At 47.7% G+C, this 14,400-nt stretch overlaps 1 protein-coding gene across 1 annotated transcript; it reads left to right on the top strand.

Annotated features, from left to right (window-relative positions):
• The first annotated feature begins 790 nt into the window (after positions 1 to 790).
• GPAT2 (glycerol-3-phosphate acyltransferase 2, mitochondrial) lies at positions 791 to 13,807 on the top strand. Its single transcript, XM_015406933.1, has 6 exons — positions 791 to 844; positions 1,491 to 1,622; positions 5,853 to 5,973; positions 11,289 to 11,354; positions 12,116 to 12,171; positions 13,682 to 13,807. Exons 1-6 carry the CDS (start codon positions 803 to 805, stop codon positions 13,805 to 13,807), a joined length of 543 nt encoding a protein of 180 aa, XP_015262419.1. The 5' UTR covers positions 791 to 802.
• Positions 13,808 to 14,400: the final 593 nt, after the last annotated feature.

Genomic DNA, 14,400 nt, shown 5'->3' with positions numbered 1-14,400 from the left:
TTCAACTGAAGCTTGGGGAAGGCTGTGAAGTAATGGTGGACATGAGAGAGGGAGGCCTGTTGGAAGTGCTGAGTAGGCCTGGCGGGGCTATGAGCTGCCTATGAGAACAAAAACAAGTACCTGTTTCATACATGCAAAGTGCATCTCTTGATGGCCACAACACTAAGTGATTGCTTGCACATGTGAATGAGTCATTGCAGATACTGCAGCACAGATGATTTCATAGAACTAATTGTGTAGGGAAGGGCTCTCCCTCCCTGACTGTCTTCAAATGGAGGCTGAAAAGCCATCTTTTGAGAATAGGTTTCCTGAACAAGCAGGAAGTTAGATTAGCTGGTAAATAAAGACCCTTCCAGCTGTATTTCAATGATATTGCATCAAACTCTTCACTTGAGTTGATTTACATATTTAAGCTATACTCGATCAGGTAATGTATGTTACATGTATGACCACAGAAACTGTATACAGTAAACAGAGACCAAAATACTGTAGGCACGATCCAACAAAAGTTAAGCAGTTTTACGTGCCAGAAGATTTCAGTGGTGAAATTTCTTTAATCAAGATAAATTCACTCTGTGGGGATTTAGCTATGGCTGGATCAAAAGAGGGGTTGAAAATGAAAGAATGCCGGATCGCAGAAACATTCTAGAAAGGCAGTCCAGTCATCTTGAACACAGTTTGGTGTCTGTTCTGTGAATCAGACCTATGTTGAGCTGGATCGCAAAGCCCTTTCCTGCCTCTGATAAATTTATTTGCTTTCTCCCAGCCGTGCCAGTCTGTGTATTATTACTGCCAGATTGCCATGGACAAGCTGATCCAGGATGGCTTGTTGGTCGCAGAAGAGGTAGGAAAAGCCATTCATTGGGAAAAGGGGGAGTGAGTATGGTAAGAAAAGCAGCATCACCGTGGCATTTCAGCTTCGCTGAATCTCCAGTCAGGAAGACTGTGTGGCGATAGTGAGGCCAGCATGTCCCCAAGGTTCAGATAGCAAAGGAATATTTTCTGTCATGTGAATGAAAATCAGAAACATGCTCTTGCATCTGAAAAAAGGTTTTCTGAGAATCCAAAAGTAAGGATGACATCCCTAGAGGAGCCCATCCTGTATTTTTGCAGGAAGCACTGATGTGCCAAGAATGAGATAAGCCCAGAGCAGATTATACCGAGAGGCACCCCAGGCAGCATTTTCAACTATTCTGCTGCAACCCTGGCTTGGGATCAATTGAATTACGTATCAAAGAAGCAACCCGCCCCCCCCCGCCCCCCCAAGGAATAATCTGGAAGGAGGCAAGACCAGAACAGGGAAGCAGTGGGCAACATCTGAGTTCACAAGAGTCTTTGATTTAATACATGTATTTACTAAGTAGATACATTTTATTCTTTTATCCCAGGACACCCTTTGAGTATTACTAGTTTAGACCTAGTGGTTGCAGCAGGATCTCCCATCCCTTCTTTCCTTCGCTGAAAGCTGTGGATGTTTCTGTTGCATGCAGGTGGCCAGCGATCGCTTGGTGTGTGACACGACACAGAAGAACTTCACCAGGAAGCTTCTTTGGAAGGCCATGGATGACTTTGAAGACAGTGACAGTGACTATGATGAAGAGGCTGGGAAGCAGTGCTTCAAAGTACCGTGAGGCCATTCTGAATGTGGGACCCTCACAGCAGGGGTCATTTTGTAGAAAAAGAGCTAGGGGAACTCATTAGCATAACTCATTAGCATATGCCACACCCCCTGACATCAGGGGCCCGGCGGTGGACCTGCAAGGCCAGCGGGAGTGCGAGGAAGCCCCGCCAAGGCCCTCCCTGGCCCCAGGCAGGCAGGGGTGGGGAGAGGCGGGGAGGAAGCAATATTATTTACCTTGACTTCCAGAAAGCTTTTGATAAAGTTCCTCATCAAAGGCTCCTAAGTAAGCTCAAAAATCATGGGATAGAAGGACAAGTCCTTTTATGGATCAAAAACTGGCTAGTTCATAGAAAACAGAGAGTGAGTGTAGGTGGGCAATTTTCTCAATGGAGGGTGGTAAGCAGTGGGGTACCGCAGGGATCAGTACTTGGTCCACTGCTTTTTAACTTGTTCATAAATGATTTGGAGATGGGAGTAAGCAGTGAAGTGGCTAAATTTGCGGATGATACAAAGTTGTTCAAGGTGGTGAAAACCAGTGAGGATTGTGAGGCACTCCAAAGGGATCTGTCAAAGATGGGCAAGTGGGCGTCAACATGGCAAATGGGGTTCAATGTGGCCAAGTGCAAGGTGATGCCCATTGCAGCAAAAATCCTAAATATAAATACACATTGATGGGGTCTGAACTGGCAGAGACTGAGCAAGAGAGAGATCTTGGAGTTGTAGTGGATAACTCACTGAAAATGTCGAGACAGTGTGTGACTGCAATAAAGAAGGCCAATGCTATGCTGGGGATTATTAGGAAGGGTATTGAAAACAGATCAGCCAATATAATAATGCCCCTATATAAATCAATGGTGAGACCTCATTTGGAATACTGTGTGCAGTTCTGGTCACCACACCTTAAAAAGGATATTATAGCTTTGGAAAAAGTGCAGAAAAGGGCAACTCGAATGATAAAAGGGTTGGAACACTTTCCCTATGAGGAAAGGTTAAAGCGCTTAGGGCTCTTTAGCTTGGAGAAAAGACGACTGAGGGGTGACATGATCGAGGTTTATAAGATTATGCATGGGAAAGAGCAGGTAAAGAAAGAGGTACTTTTCTCCCTTTCTCACAATACAAGAACTCGTGGGCACTCCATGAAACTGCAGAGCGGTCGGGTTAGAACAGATAAAAGGAAGTACTTCTTCACCCAAAGAGTGATTAACACATGGAATTCACTGCCACAGGACGTGGTGGGTGCTACAAGCATGGACGGCTTCAAAAGGGAATTAGATAAGCATATGGAGCAGAGGTCCATCAGTGGCTATTAGCCACAAGGTATAGATAGGGGCTCTGGGGCAAGTGATGCTCTGTCTTCTTGGTGCTTGGGGGGGGGTCAACAGTGGGAGGGCTTCTAATGTCCTGGCCCCACTGCTGGACCTCCTGATGGCACTGGTATTTCTGGCCACTGTGTGACACAGAGTGTTGGACTGGATGGGCCTTTGGCCTGATCCAACATTGGCGTCTCTTATGTTCTTATGTTCTCCTGCCTCCTCCTGGCTGAATGAGGGCTGGAAGCGGGGCGGCTGGAAGCAGGGGGCGGGGCTTCGTCATGTGCCCCGCCCCCCATACCTCACCCAGGGGAACTGCGTTCCCCCGTGTTCCCCCCCGAAATGACCTCTGCGTCACAGAAATCCCTCTGCTCTCAGGGCCTCTTCCTTGGCTTCACCAACTAATCACTCTTCCCCTCCTCACTCCAGTAGCAAGACTGTCGTAATTCTAGAGGCGTGCAAGGCCCTGTGGCTTTTTAAATAAGTCATTTTGTATCCAGAAAGCTGAATTCTGTGGCCTGATAACGATAAGCAGATATTTATAGTTGGCTGTTTTGTGTAATTTTATGTGTAAAGAAGGGGAGCAAAGATAGTGATGTAGGATACTGCATTGTAATCCTTAGAGTTCTTATAGAGCCTGTCCTAATACTTTTAAGTCTCTTTACCTTCCCACAAGGCCTTGTAACTTCTGTCTGTGTTTTAACAAAATGCAGAAGTCAGATTTGCTACTTATTGTGAAGTCTTGGTTGCAGCAGATAATTGAGAGAGGGAAGGAGAACTGTTTCTCTGTGCATACCCTATCAACAGCAGGGACAGGAAGCAGGTCAAAGTCAGATGTGCAAATAACTTACCCAAAATTACACTCCTACAAGCCTAAATGTACTTACACTAAGCCCGTTGTAGCACATTGGTAGCCTGAAATAGAGCCAGCTGAACACCCAGCTCCCTTTCTGGCCCAGCTCCTTTCCTGTTCAGAAAAGCGTCGAGGCTGGGTCACCTGGAGTTGGGTTTTACTTGCCAGTGGTGACCAGGTAAGTGGCCTGGACAGAAGCTGGAAGTCTCACAAAACTGCCAAGATAGCTGTGGTTCCACTACTTCTGTTTTCTACCAAATGCCCAGCATATCTCACCCCACACTGTTCTCCCACTGGCCCATGTGCTTGATAGGGAACAGTCAGGCAGAGCATGGGACTCTTCTGCATTCTGATTTTTGTTGCTTGTGTGCCTCTATTGCTTCAGGGTTTCCCCCCCCTTTTCCACATGTTTTGCTTCCTCTAGTGGTCGCTTCGATATTACACTATGCAGTGAAGTATGCCAGAGATAACAGTGATGTAATTTTGAAGCAGCCACTAAAGGAAGCGAAACATGTGCAGAAAAGAAATAGAAGGAAGAAGTGGGGCACCCAAGCGATGCAAATGAGAGTGCAGAAGAGCCCATGGTCTCCAGTATCACTCTTTGCTTGATACATCAGGACTCTGAAAAAGATTGTGCTAAGGGGACAGCGCGACTTCAGTAGCTGTATGAAAGAGGCAGTTGTATGAAGCAGGGAAATTTATCTGGTGTGTTTGTTTCTATCTCCATATGATAACCTGTACCTGCTGAAACTTGTTCTTCTGTACAACTGTTAAAAGGTAGAAGAGCCCTGCAAATAGATTAAAAATAAGTCAAGTCCTGGGTGTGAGATGGTATGACTGAGTACATGTCGTCTCACTATGAAGTCAGCGGAATCAGTCTGCCATGCCATTTCCTACTTTCCTAATTGCGTGTCAGGAGAACATCAGCTTGCCTGTGCCTTTGTTCAACTGTCACATTTTGGGGTGGGGATCTCAAACATCCGCCTCCACCAGAGGTGCTCCTCAAGGAAAAAAATGCCCCTGGGTGTCCTGCTGGCGACGATGTGGGGAAGAGTCAGCTGCTGGGTATTTGGTCAGGCTTCCCTGCCATTCTGGGGGACCGCTGCACTCTCCTCCTAGGTCTGGCTCCACGTGGGAAGGAAGCCTCCCCCTTCCTTTCCCATCCCCATTGTAAAAAGGAACATCCAATTACCATATAAATTCCTGCTTCTTTTGTTTCTCGGCACTCACATGACACATTCTAAGTTCACAACCTGTCTCTTCAAATGCCAGCTGTGTGGGCTGCAGCTCTAAAACCTTTTCTCTTGTGCTTTTGAAAGGGGAGCAACATTCTCTGTAATTAGCCGGCTGGGGCTGAGGATGGGCCCGTTGAGCTTCTCTCGCTTGTTGCACTGAGACTCCTGTCTGGCTCTTCCCCTTATCTTTTTTCCCATCTCAAACTTCTGGAAGTGCACTGCCATCTCCCGGGCACATGGATGCTTATTCAAGCTTGTCTTTCTCAATGCGTGTAGATTCCTCTGGGGATGTGCAAAACTTCCCCTGTTTTCATGGCTATTTTCCCCACCCTGCTGAAAAGTGGCACTTCATATTCAAGACATTTACCTGCATTAGTCTGCCCTCTATCAGAACCGCATATTGTTCTCCATTCAGAGTACTGACAAGCTGGCCTATTAAACTGGTCCCATACATATTATTCAAAAGAATGGTGTGTTGCACACGTTTCTTCATGTGGTGGTGTGGGCTCGATTGCACAGCTTGTGCTACAAGTCACCGCTCTTTTTTTTTCGTGTAAATGTGTTCGTTTTCATGAATCTACAATAACTATTTAGAAGCCTTTTTGCTTTGTTTGGCATGCCAGATAGAAAACTGTGGGGGCAATGTAATAATCTTTGACGACCAGAAACAAAAGTCACCCACAGAATGGTTGTGGCAGATTGGGTTTTGGTGATCCACAAGTAATGTAAATTCCCAGTTGTTAGGAACCTGTTTCTCTTTGGAGTTCTTATGGGAAGCTCTTTATGCCTGACCTTATCCATTCTTCTCCCCTCTCCCCCCCCCCCCCCCCCAGATAAGCCACCAGGAAAACTGCATGGATGCCTTTATGTTTCTCTGCTGCCTTCTGGGCCCCTTGCTGAAGACCTTGAGGAGAACTCTGGTCTTCCTTGGGGAGTCAGAGTGCCCCCAGCCAGGTAAGCCCCTTTGCCTGCTGCGAAGTTCCCCTCTTGCAACATTAATGTGTTATGAGAAGGTTCACTCTGTCCCAAGTTCTTTTACCCCACTATTCTCTTCAGTGGAATCCTAAACAGCTTATAGAATACAAATTAATGAGACAAAGCCAGACACGTTTCTTTCAGTGTTTGGAGAAACTTTTCCCTAAAACTATATCTGGCTGAACGGGGAAAAAAACCCCTATCCTTTGAGTAGCTTTGTTGATGCAAATATATCTCTGGCTATCTCTGTAAGTGTCTGATCTTCCTCTTGAATATTCCATCAATACATGATTTTGGATGTATTTCAGCTAGCTTTTTGAGGGTGCTATATAGGACAGCTGGTGTTGTCCTTCTGCTACGTGTCAGAATGCTTGTATTGATTCTAGGCGTGTGCACTCAGATATACCCAAGCTGAAAATAAACTGGAGATTAGCTGTTCTCTGTCTGCTGGGGAATACCCAAAATGACCCAGAACACTCCCAAATTCTGGGAGTAATGAAGTTTATCTCCCAGAATTTCAAGAATGCTTCAGGAGCCGAGAGGGAGAGAGAAGAAGCTGGTCCATGAAACAGGTGTTTGGTGGCGTCTCCAGCTAGGGCCAGTATTTTCTGTTGGAAGACCTGGCTTCTAAAATTGGAGAGTCCTGAAAATGGCAAGGAGAGTCCTGAAAATGGGTGATAACTAAAAGCATGGTCTCTCCAGTCTGGTTCCAAAATAATCCATTTTTTTAATGTGCATACCCCGATGGATTCTGTTTTGGCAAAGACTTTGCATGCTGTTCCGTGATACGGCAATACTAAAACAGATTATAGCTTCCCATTGGACCCTTAGAGCAAAGCTTTCCAGACTTTGTCTTTGGGTGAACACTTCCTGCATATCAACTTATCTGCTACAGAACCTCTGTTTGTTGTAAAGGATAATAAGGTCCAGTTCATGTGGAATTGGTTTATTAGGATGCTTCCTTGGTCTTTCAAAAGCGAGAGCACAGCCTGGACCACACCCCACAAAACTGCAGTGGTGTCAGACAAACAGTTAATCAGGAATGTCCTGTCCTGGAGTGTATGAATTACCAGCTGCTGTTCTGCATGCTCATGTTTAATATATAATTGGACTGTGCTTAAAGTAGTTTTGTATTGTATCTTCTTATATGATGCTGTATCCCGCTTCATCTGTAGTGTTTAGGAACTGTTATGTTTGCCATTGCAAGAGTTTGTTTGTTGGCAAACTATCCTGGGGCTGTAGGGTTGAATGTAATTTATTTTCCAATTATATATAACTAGTTGCAAGGCTCGTTGCGGAAAGAGATGAAACGGGCCCTAGAGAGGCTGGCGGAGGCGGCCCCCCCCCGGATGCCCTGGCGAAGGAGAGTGCCGCGGTTCCCAGGATGCGAGTGGTGGCGAAGATGGGAGTCCTGGTGGGGCCTGGGAAGAGAGGCAGCCGCCGCAGGCGTGGTGGGGCCATGATCCGTTGCTGGGCACGGAGGGCGATCAAGCTGCCGCCGCCGCCTCTTCACCGCTGCGGCCCCCGGTGGTGGAGCGGGGGCGAGTGAGGGAGCAGTTCTCGGGTGTGCGGGTTGAGCGGCCTCCTAGTGGCAGCAGGCCTCCTAGTGCGCGGCCTCCTAGTGCGCGGCAGCAGAATCCCTTGTGGGGCTTGCAGGCTGAGGGAGGGCGTGGTGCGGGCGGTGGCTCCTGGCCGCCACAGCTTGCCGTCTCCCAGTGAGTGCCCGAGGTGGTGGGGGTGTGGCGGTGAGCAAGGGAGTAGTTCTCGGGTGAGCAAGGGCACAGCGCTACCGCGATGTTGCCATTATGGGGCTCAGCCTCCGGACCATCCGCCCGCTGGAGCGTCCTGGCTGTCCAGCGGCTCTCAGCGCACTGCGGGTGAGAGGCAGGGTGGGACGAAGGCAATGCAGCCAGTGGGCAGGGACACCTTTGTGACCAGCAGTTGAGGAAGCGAGAGGCTGTGGAGGCATGTGGAACGTTGAGGCAAAAGGGACACGAACAGCGCTTTATAATAAAGAGAGATTAGGATTAAGGTCCGTTGTGGAAATAAATACAACAAGCTCTAGAAAAAGGGGCTCTGGGAGAGTGCCCCGGCCCTGGGCACTCAGCACCAATTCGCTGTGGTGACCTCAACAGGGTATAATGACACAGAGTCCACCATTTTCTCCAGAGGAACTGATCTGTGCCATCTGAAGAGCAGTTGTAATACTGCGTGATCTCCATCCCTCCGCTGGAGACTGGCAACAGTGGTCCCCAATGAGGGAATGGCTGGTTTGGAGGGTGGAGTCTATGGCATTGTACCTGTCTGAGGTCCCACCCCTCCTCAAACCTCACCCTCTCCAGGCTCCACCCCTCTCCAGGAATTTTCCACCTGGAGTTGGCAACCCTATCAGGAGTGGCCCTAATGAGTTTTCGCCAAAAGGCCAAAATAGGTGTGGAAAGGGTCTTTTAGTGACAGAACCTGATTGCCTAGCAACAGGCACTGAGGAGAAGCACAGTTTCCACCTCTGATTAGGGAAATACCTGGAGATTTGGGGGGTGGATCCTGTGGCGGGCAGCATTGGGGTGTGTGTGGAAGGACTCAGGAGGGGATAATGCCATAGGGTCTACCCTCCAAAGCAGCCATTTTCTCCAGGGGAACTGATCTCTGTCATCTGAAGATCAATTGTAACAGCAGATCTCCAGGTCTCACCTGGAGATTGGCAACCCTAGGGGAATCTCAGCTGCACTGCAGGGGGCTGAAGAGAATGGTTTGATGGTCACTGGCCCACCTCATTAGCTAGCCAGCCAGCCAGCCATGGCGGAGCCAAAAAGGAGTGAGAGGCGTGTTAAATTTATTGTTACAGGAAAGTGGCCAAGCCGGGGGGGGGGGGACTTTTTTTTCTCACAGAAGCAAGCTTGGTTGTTTGCTTGCCTACCAATAGCCACTGAGGAGACAGTTAGTCACAGTTAGTCTCACACAGGAGCCAAGAGAACTGTCTTCCTTAGGAGAGAGTCCAGCTTTCCAGGAGCCGTTTCCTCTAGGCCAGACCCTCCCTGGCGCTGCCGCCACTGCTGAAGGAAGGTGGGGGAGCCTTTGAAAGGTGCTGGGGCAGCCTTCTCTGCGGTGCAGGCCTTGTGGCCAAGGGAGAGGGGCTGCAAGGGGCAGCGAAGGTGAGTGCTTCCCCTGTTTGCCGTTGCTCCCTACGTCTGCCTTCTTCTCCCCCGTGGAAGGGTTGCTGCTCTCTCAGTAGAGCGTCCATTCCCTTCGCCGGCTCCCTCTAGACTGAGGGCGAAATGCTGCCCACCGGCTCAGTGGGCGGGGCCGAGCCAACACAGCGAACCAGTGCAGCCATGGGATTGGGAGACTGTGAGAGCAGCATCTCAGCGGGCCAAAGGCTGTGGAAGCGTGTCCAGGAGGGACACCAAAAGTCAAATATATATGGAGAGATTCTGTTTTGGTCATGGACTCCCCTGAACATTCCAACACACTCCGAAATTGGTTGGCTGAATGATCTGTTATTCAGAGGGTCTCCCTGTCCACTGGCTGCGTTGCCTGAGTCCTGCCTCCAACATTCTAAACAGTTTGCTGTTCCTCTCCCCCCCATAGCCAGTCAGAACACAGAGGTCATTTGCATATGTGGCCTGATTGGCCTTTGCCTCTAACATTCTAAACAGTCTGCTGTTGCTGTTGGGAGTCTTGAGGTAAAATACATATCCCAGTCTCCCTGTGGGGCCTGGAGATCTCCCAGAAACCACCGTGTTCCCCAGCCACAGCACATCATTTTCCCTTTTCCGAACCCAGAGTTGGCAACCCTGTAACTGGCTATGGAACCACTTTCCAGACCCTTGGAACCCAGAAAACATGGCATAGGAGGAGGTGCTTTTCTACCTTAGCTGCCACTGCATAGCCCCAAATTAACATAAGCCAACCTCCAGGCGGCACCTGGAGATCTCCAACTATCACAACTGATGTCCAGATGACCAAGATCAGTTCTCCTGGAGACAATGGCTGCTTTGGCCAGTGGACTCTATGGCATTATACCCTGCTGACGTCCCTCCCCACCCCAAACCCTACCCCTCAAATCTACAGGTATTTCCGAACCCAGAGTTGGCAACCCTGTAACTGGCTACGGAACTGTTTTCCAGACTTTTGGAACTGAGAAGACATGGCATAGGAGGAGGTGCTTTTCTACCTTAGCTGTCACTGCATAGCCCCAAATTAACATAAGCCAACCTCCAGGTGGCACCTGGAGATCTCCAGCTATCACAACTGATGTCCAGACAACCAAGATCAGTTCTCCTGGAGACAATGGCTGCTTTGGGCAGTGGACTCTATGGCATTATACCCTGCTGACGTCCCTCCCCACTCCAAACCCTGCCCTCCCCAGGCTCTACCCCTCAAATCTACAGGTATTTCCCAACCCAGAGTTGGCAATCCTGTAACTGGCTGTTTTCCAGACTCTTGGAACCCAGAAGACATGGCATAGGAGGAGGTGCTTTTCTACCTCAGCTGCAGCTGCATAGCCCCAAATTAACATAAGTTAGGGGTGGAGGGAGCCATGCCTGTTACCATGAGGCTGTCCTCCCATACTAACCACTTGGGGCAGCAAAATGACTTGAGACAGCCCTGCCTTATAGCGAAGAAGGAAATAAAAATGGCTTGCCTCCCTCTGTTTTCCCCTTCCCTCTGCCACCCCACCAGCCACAGCCGGGACACTCACCTGGAGCTTCCTTCTAGAGCTCGTTATATTTCTTCCCACAACGAGCCTTACTCCTAGTTTTCCAATAAAGGAAAAATGCAGTCTGAGATACTATTTGCCCCTCCTTTGATGTGATGTCCTACTATTGTTTTGTATTTAAATGTTGACCCAGTATGATGTTTAGGGGGGAAAGCAAACAGATGAAGACCATGTTTCTCTATTCTTTTAGAAAATGTACATTACATGGGCATGCAGCCTCAGTATGCATTGAGGTGCATTTTAAAGGAGAAATTTGTTTTTAAAGAATACTTTCTTAAAAATGCTAATAGCAGAGTGCGGAGATGGTTTAAATTAGCAAAATCAAGCATAGATTGATGGCTTAAACTGTCTCTCCCTTCTGTGCATGGCCTGATGCAAATTGAGGTTGCACAAGCCTGCAATTTGCATTTCATAGATAGGCAGAGTTGGGTGATATTTGACTTGCAAGTTTTTGCCTATAGATCTTCTTTAGTGATGTTAGAGACTTGTTAGTGACATTGGAAAGGCTGGCCTGCTGATTGGAGGGTCCTCCCTGGTGCTTTTCTAACTATATATGCTTCCCCTCCCCCAACAGAGTCGCAGTACATGGAGAAGCTGCACCAGTTCTTGGTGAGGAAGGCGAACGAAGACTGTTCTTTTGGTAGGTCTGAAGGCGTGGAGAGGATTCAATGGCAAGAGAATTGTGGGCAGCTCATACCAATCTTGTTGATCAGTTTAAAAAGTTGGCATTTGATCCTGGTTCTCTCAGCTGCCTTGGTCCCCTCTCCCAATTTGTCCTTGATAAGTCCCACTACACAGAGATTTGAGAGTGTTGAGAAGACTGTTACCATGAGGAGAGATGATGATATAATAGTCCAGAAGGTAATGCTTTTGAGTTGCATGGAATTCTTGGTGGTGGTGGGTAATGGTATGAAGACTTTTCCCCCCAACCCTATGAATGTTTCATGTACACAGAAACAAAATGCCTGCTGTGTGGCAGATTCTCCTTATTACTCTCTGTGCAGAATGGCTTGGAAAGCTTTTGTTTTAATGTGTGATGAACAGAAGATTCTCTGCTGCCTTGAGAGTTTTGGGGGTCCCGTTCCATCTCTTTTAGATAGGTAGTTGAAAGGGACAGGACCTTCTCAGTTACAGTGCCTCAGCTATGGCATGCTCTCCCAGTATCAAGTGCTTGTTTTGTTTTTTTCAACAAAGTGCCAGTACGCCTATAAAACTGCACTGATTTCCACCATTTGCCCCCTCAGAACTTGGCAGACACCCAAAAAAGCAGCTTATGCCAGCCAGTGCCGCCCACCTAGTGCCACCTTCCCCCCACTTGTTGCCACAAGATTCCTCTGAAAAACAGACCCTCTTTTTTCTCTCTCCCCCAGTCTCATTTTATGATGTTTTCCCTTTTTTTAGAATGTGCCAACAAGACTCTGGCTGCTGTCTCCATCTCCATCTATAAAGAACTGGGGGTAAGGGTACTCCTCCTCTGATGCTTTCCTGACACGCTGGCACTGTCAGCTGTTGAAATTCACATCCCTGAATGCTCCCTGATGTTAATGTTGCCTTTCCCCTGGTTCTCATTCTGCATCCCTGATATTGTGTGGGTCTAGAAGATGAGCTGAAATCCAGGAGATGGAAACTGAAATCTCATCTCTGCCCTAAAATCATTAAGTAGCCTTAAAGTGGCTTTGCCTGCTTTAGTCCCCCACCTCCATTTGCAATATGAGTATACCACCAGCATACCTTATGAGATGGTTGTAAGGATGACGTATGCTTTGAACACTAAAAGCATGGTTCAAATGCTTGTTATTAATTAATTCGTTAGTTAATTCCATTTCACTCTAGATTGCTGTTTCAGAATGGGCCTAAGATTCGGCTCCTTGTCTGATCGTAGTTCTTTAATCTCCCCTCCTAAAATCCCCAAGAATCCCACTCTTTTTTAAAAGAGAACAATTTCCCAGTCCTCATGGTAACAATAAAAGGCACAGGCAGTTTTGGATTTCAGTATTGCTTCCTTCCCTTCCCTATGGTTTAAAGATCCCATCATCTTGATCCTGTCCCTCTAGTGCAGTTTATCCGATTGGTGTTGAATTAGGAGATGTGGGCTCAAAATTCAGCCTCTCCACCAACTCCCAGGATGACCTTTGATATAGCTCACAGCGCCCCTTATCTGTGCTGCAGCATGCAGGTAACCCTGTGGGACATCACTTGCAATGCAGCCATCCGGTTGGAGCTCTGTGTAGTAGGGCAGTTGTATAAACTGCCCCCCCCCCCAATTACAGTTTGAATACATTTTTACAAGTTTAAAAACTAGCAGAGCCTAACAGTAACAAGCAGTCCCACAGAGTTAAAATGTGGCTTTGAAGGACTTGTGCATATTAAGTGCCATTTAAGTGTTTCATTGGACTGGATGTAGTTAAATCCACCTCGAGCCTTGACCAGAGAAACAGATTAAGAATGGGGTAAAAGCCCAGCCTCACCACAGAAAGTCTTGTATCTCTACTTCCTGAGGGGGAAAATGCTACTGCTCAGTAGCTTCAGCCACTGGAAAAGAATAATATATACAGGCTTGCCACTTATCACTTCAAGGTGAACCTTATACAATTTCATCTGGCAAACAAGAAAATGTTGGATTTCCAACCAGTCTCCTTTATTTGTTGTTTTTTCTTTCTTCTGAACGTATCCACAGGTGGTCAGGCTTATAACTCACCATGTTCACCAGCAGCCTGTTTTTTCATGGACGACACCAGATGACAAAAAGGCTGTCACATGGCTGCTGAAAGCAGCAACCCCACAGTGGCATCTTCTGCACCATTTTGTGCCACTGATGGGGGTGATGCTAATTCCACCGTTCCTTCTCCATTTTGCTAGCTGATGCTTGTGAGGTTGGATGGGAGTTTCTGTTTCCATAAAGATTACCTTTTGCCCCCAGGGTGTAGGAGTGCTGACCTTTTTACCTGACCTTGATCTCTGTTCCAGGTACTGCAAGAACTGCCAGGGAAAATGGAACCCGTTTTCCAACTTTCTGAGACCTTCATCTCCAAAGAGAATCGGGAGAAACTGGGAAAATTCATTGAACAGTTTATCTGGCAATCAGCATACTAGTTCCTGCTTCCTTTGCTCAAGTAGAGGTCACCCTGTCCCAGAGTGGGGCAGCAACCTTCTGCCCTCCCCCTCCTCTTTGTTCTTGATGCCTGTCTCATTATGACCCATCTGAAAATCCCAGAGTTGAATAGTTGGCAGATCCCGTAGAGTAGTGGCCATTACTGAATAAAATGTGTCAGTGTTGGAGTTTTCTGACTGGTCTGCTTAGTGAGCTCGCAGGTTGACGCGTGTCTAAAACTTCTTAAGACTTGACCACCTGCTTGTGTTCTCCTCCATGGACAAAACTTCTACCCAGCATGGATAAAAATGGTTTTAACTTCTACTTTTAAAAAGTACGTTTTATACCTTCCCTCACTGGCTTAGAAATGCTTCTTTACACTCCACTGGCTGCACAGGCAATGGGGCCACATGGAACGCAAACTGAAGCAACTGGGAGAAGAATCACTGCTAAAGGGGAAAAGTTGGCCGTTTGTGGTGTGAAGGGCCAGGGTGGAGAGGTGAAGCATGTCCAAATTCAACCAAATCAATTTGTAAAATCTCAGGCTGTCCAGGGCTATTTTTGGGCAGGAACGCACAGGAACGGAGTTCCGGCT

The sequence above is a fragment of the Gekko japonicus genome, unplaced genomic scaffold, assembly GCF_001447785.1.
Source record: "Gekko japonicus isolate JY-2015 unplaced genomic scaffold, Gekko_japonicus_V1.1 scaffold1373, whole genome shotgun sequence".
NCBI lineage: Eukaryota > Metazoa > Chordata > Lepidosauria > Squamata > Gekkonidae > Gekko > Gekko japonicus.
This window is presented reverse-complemented; position numbering and strand designations above follow the sequence as displayed.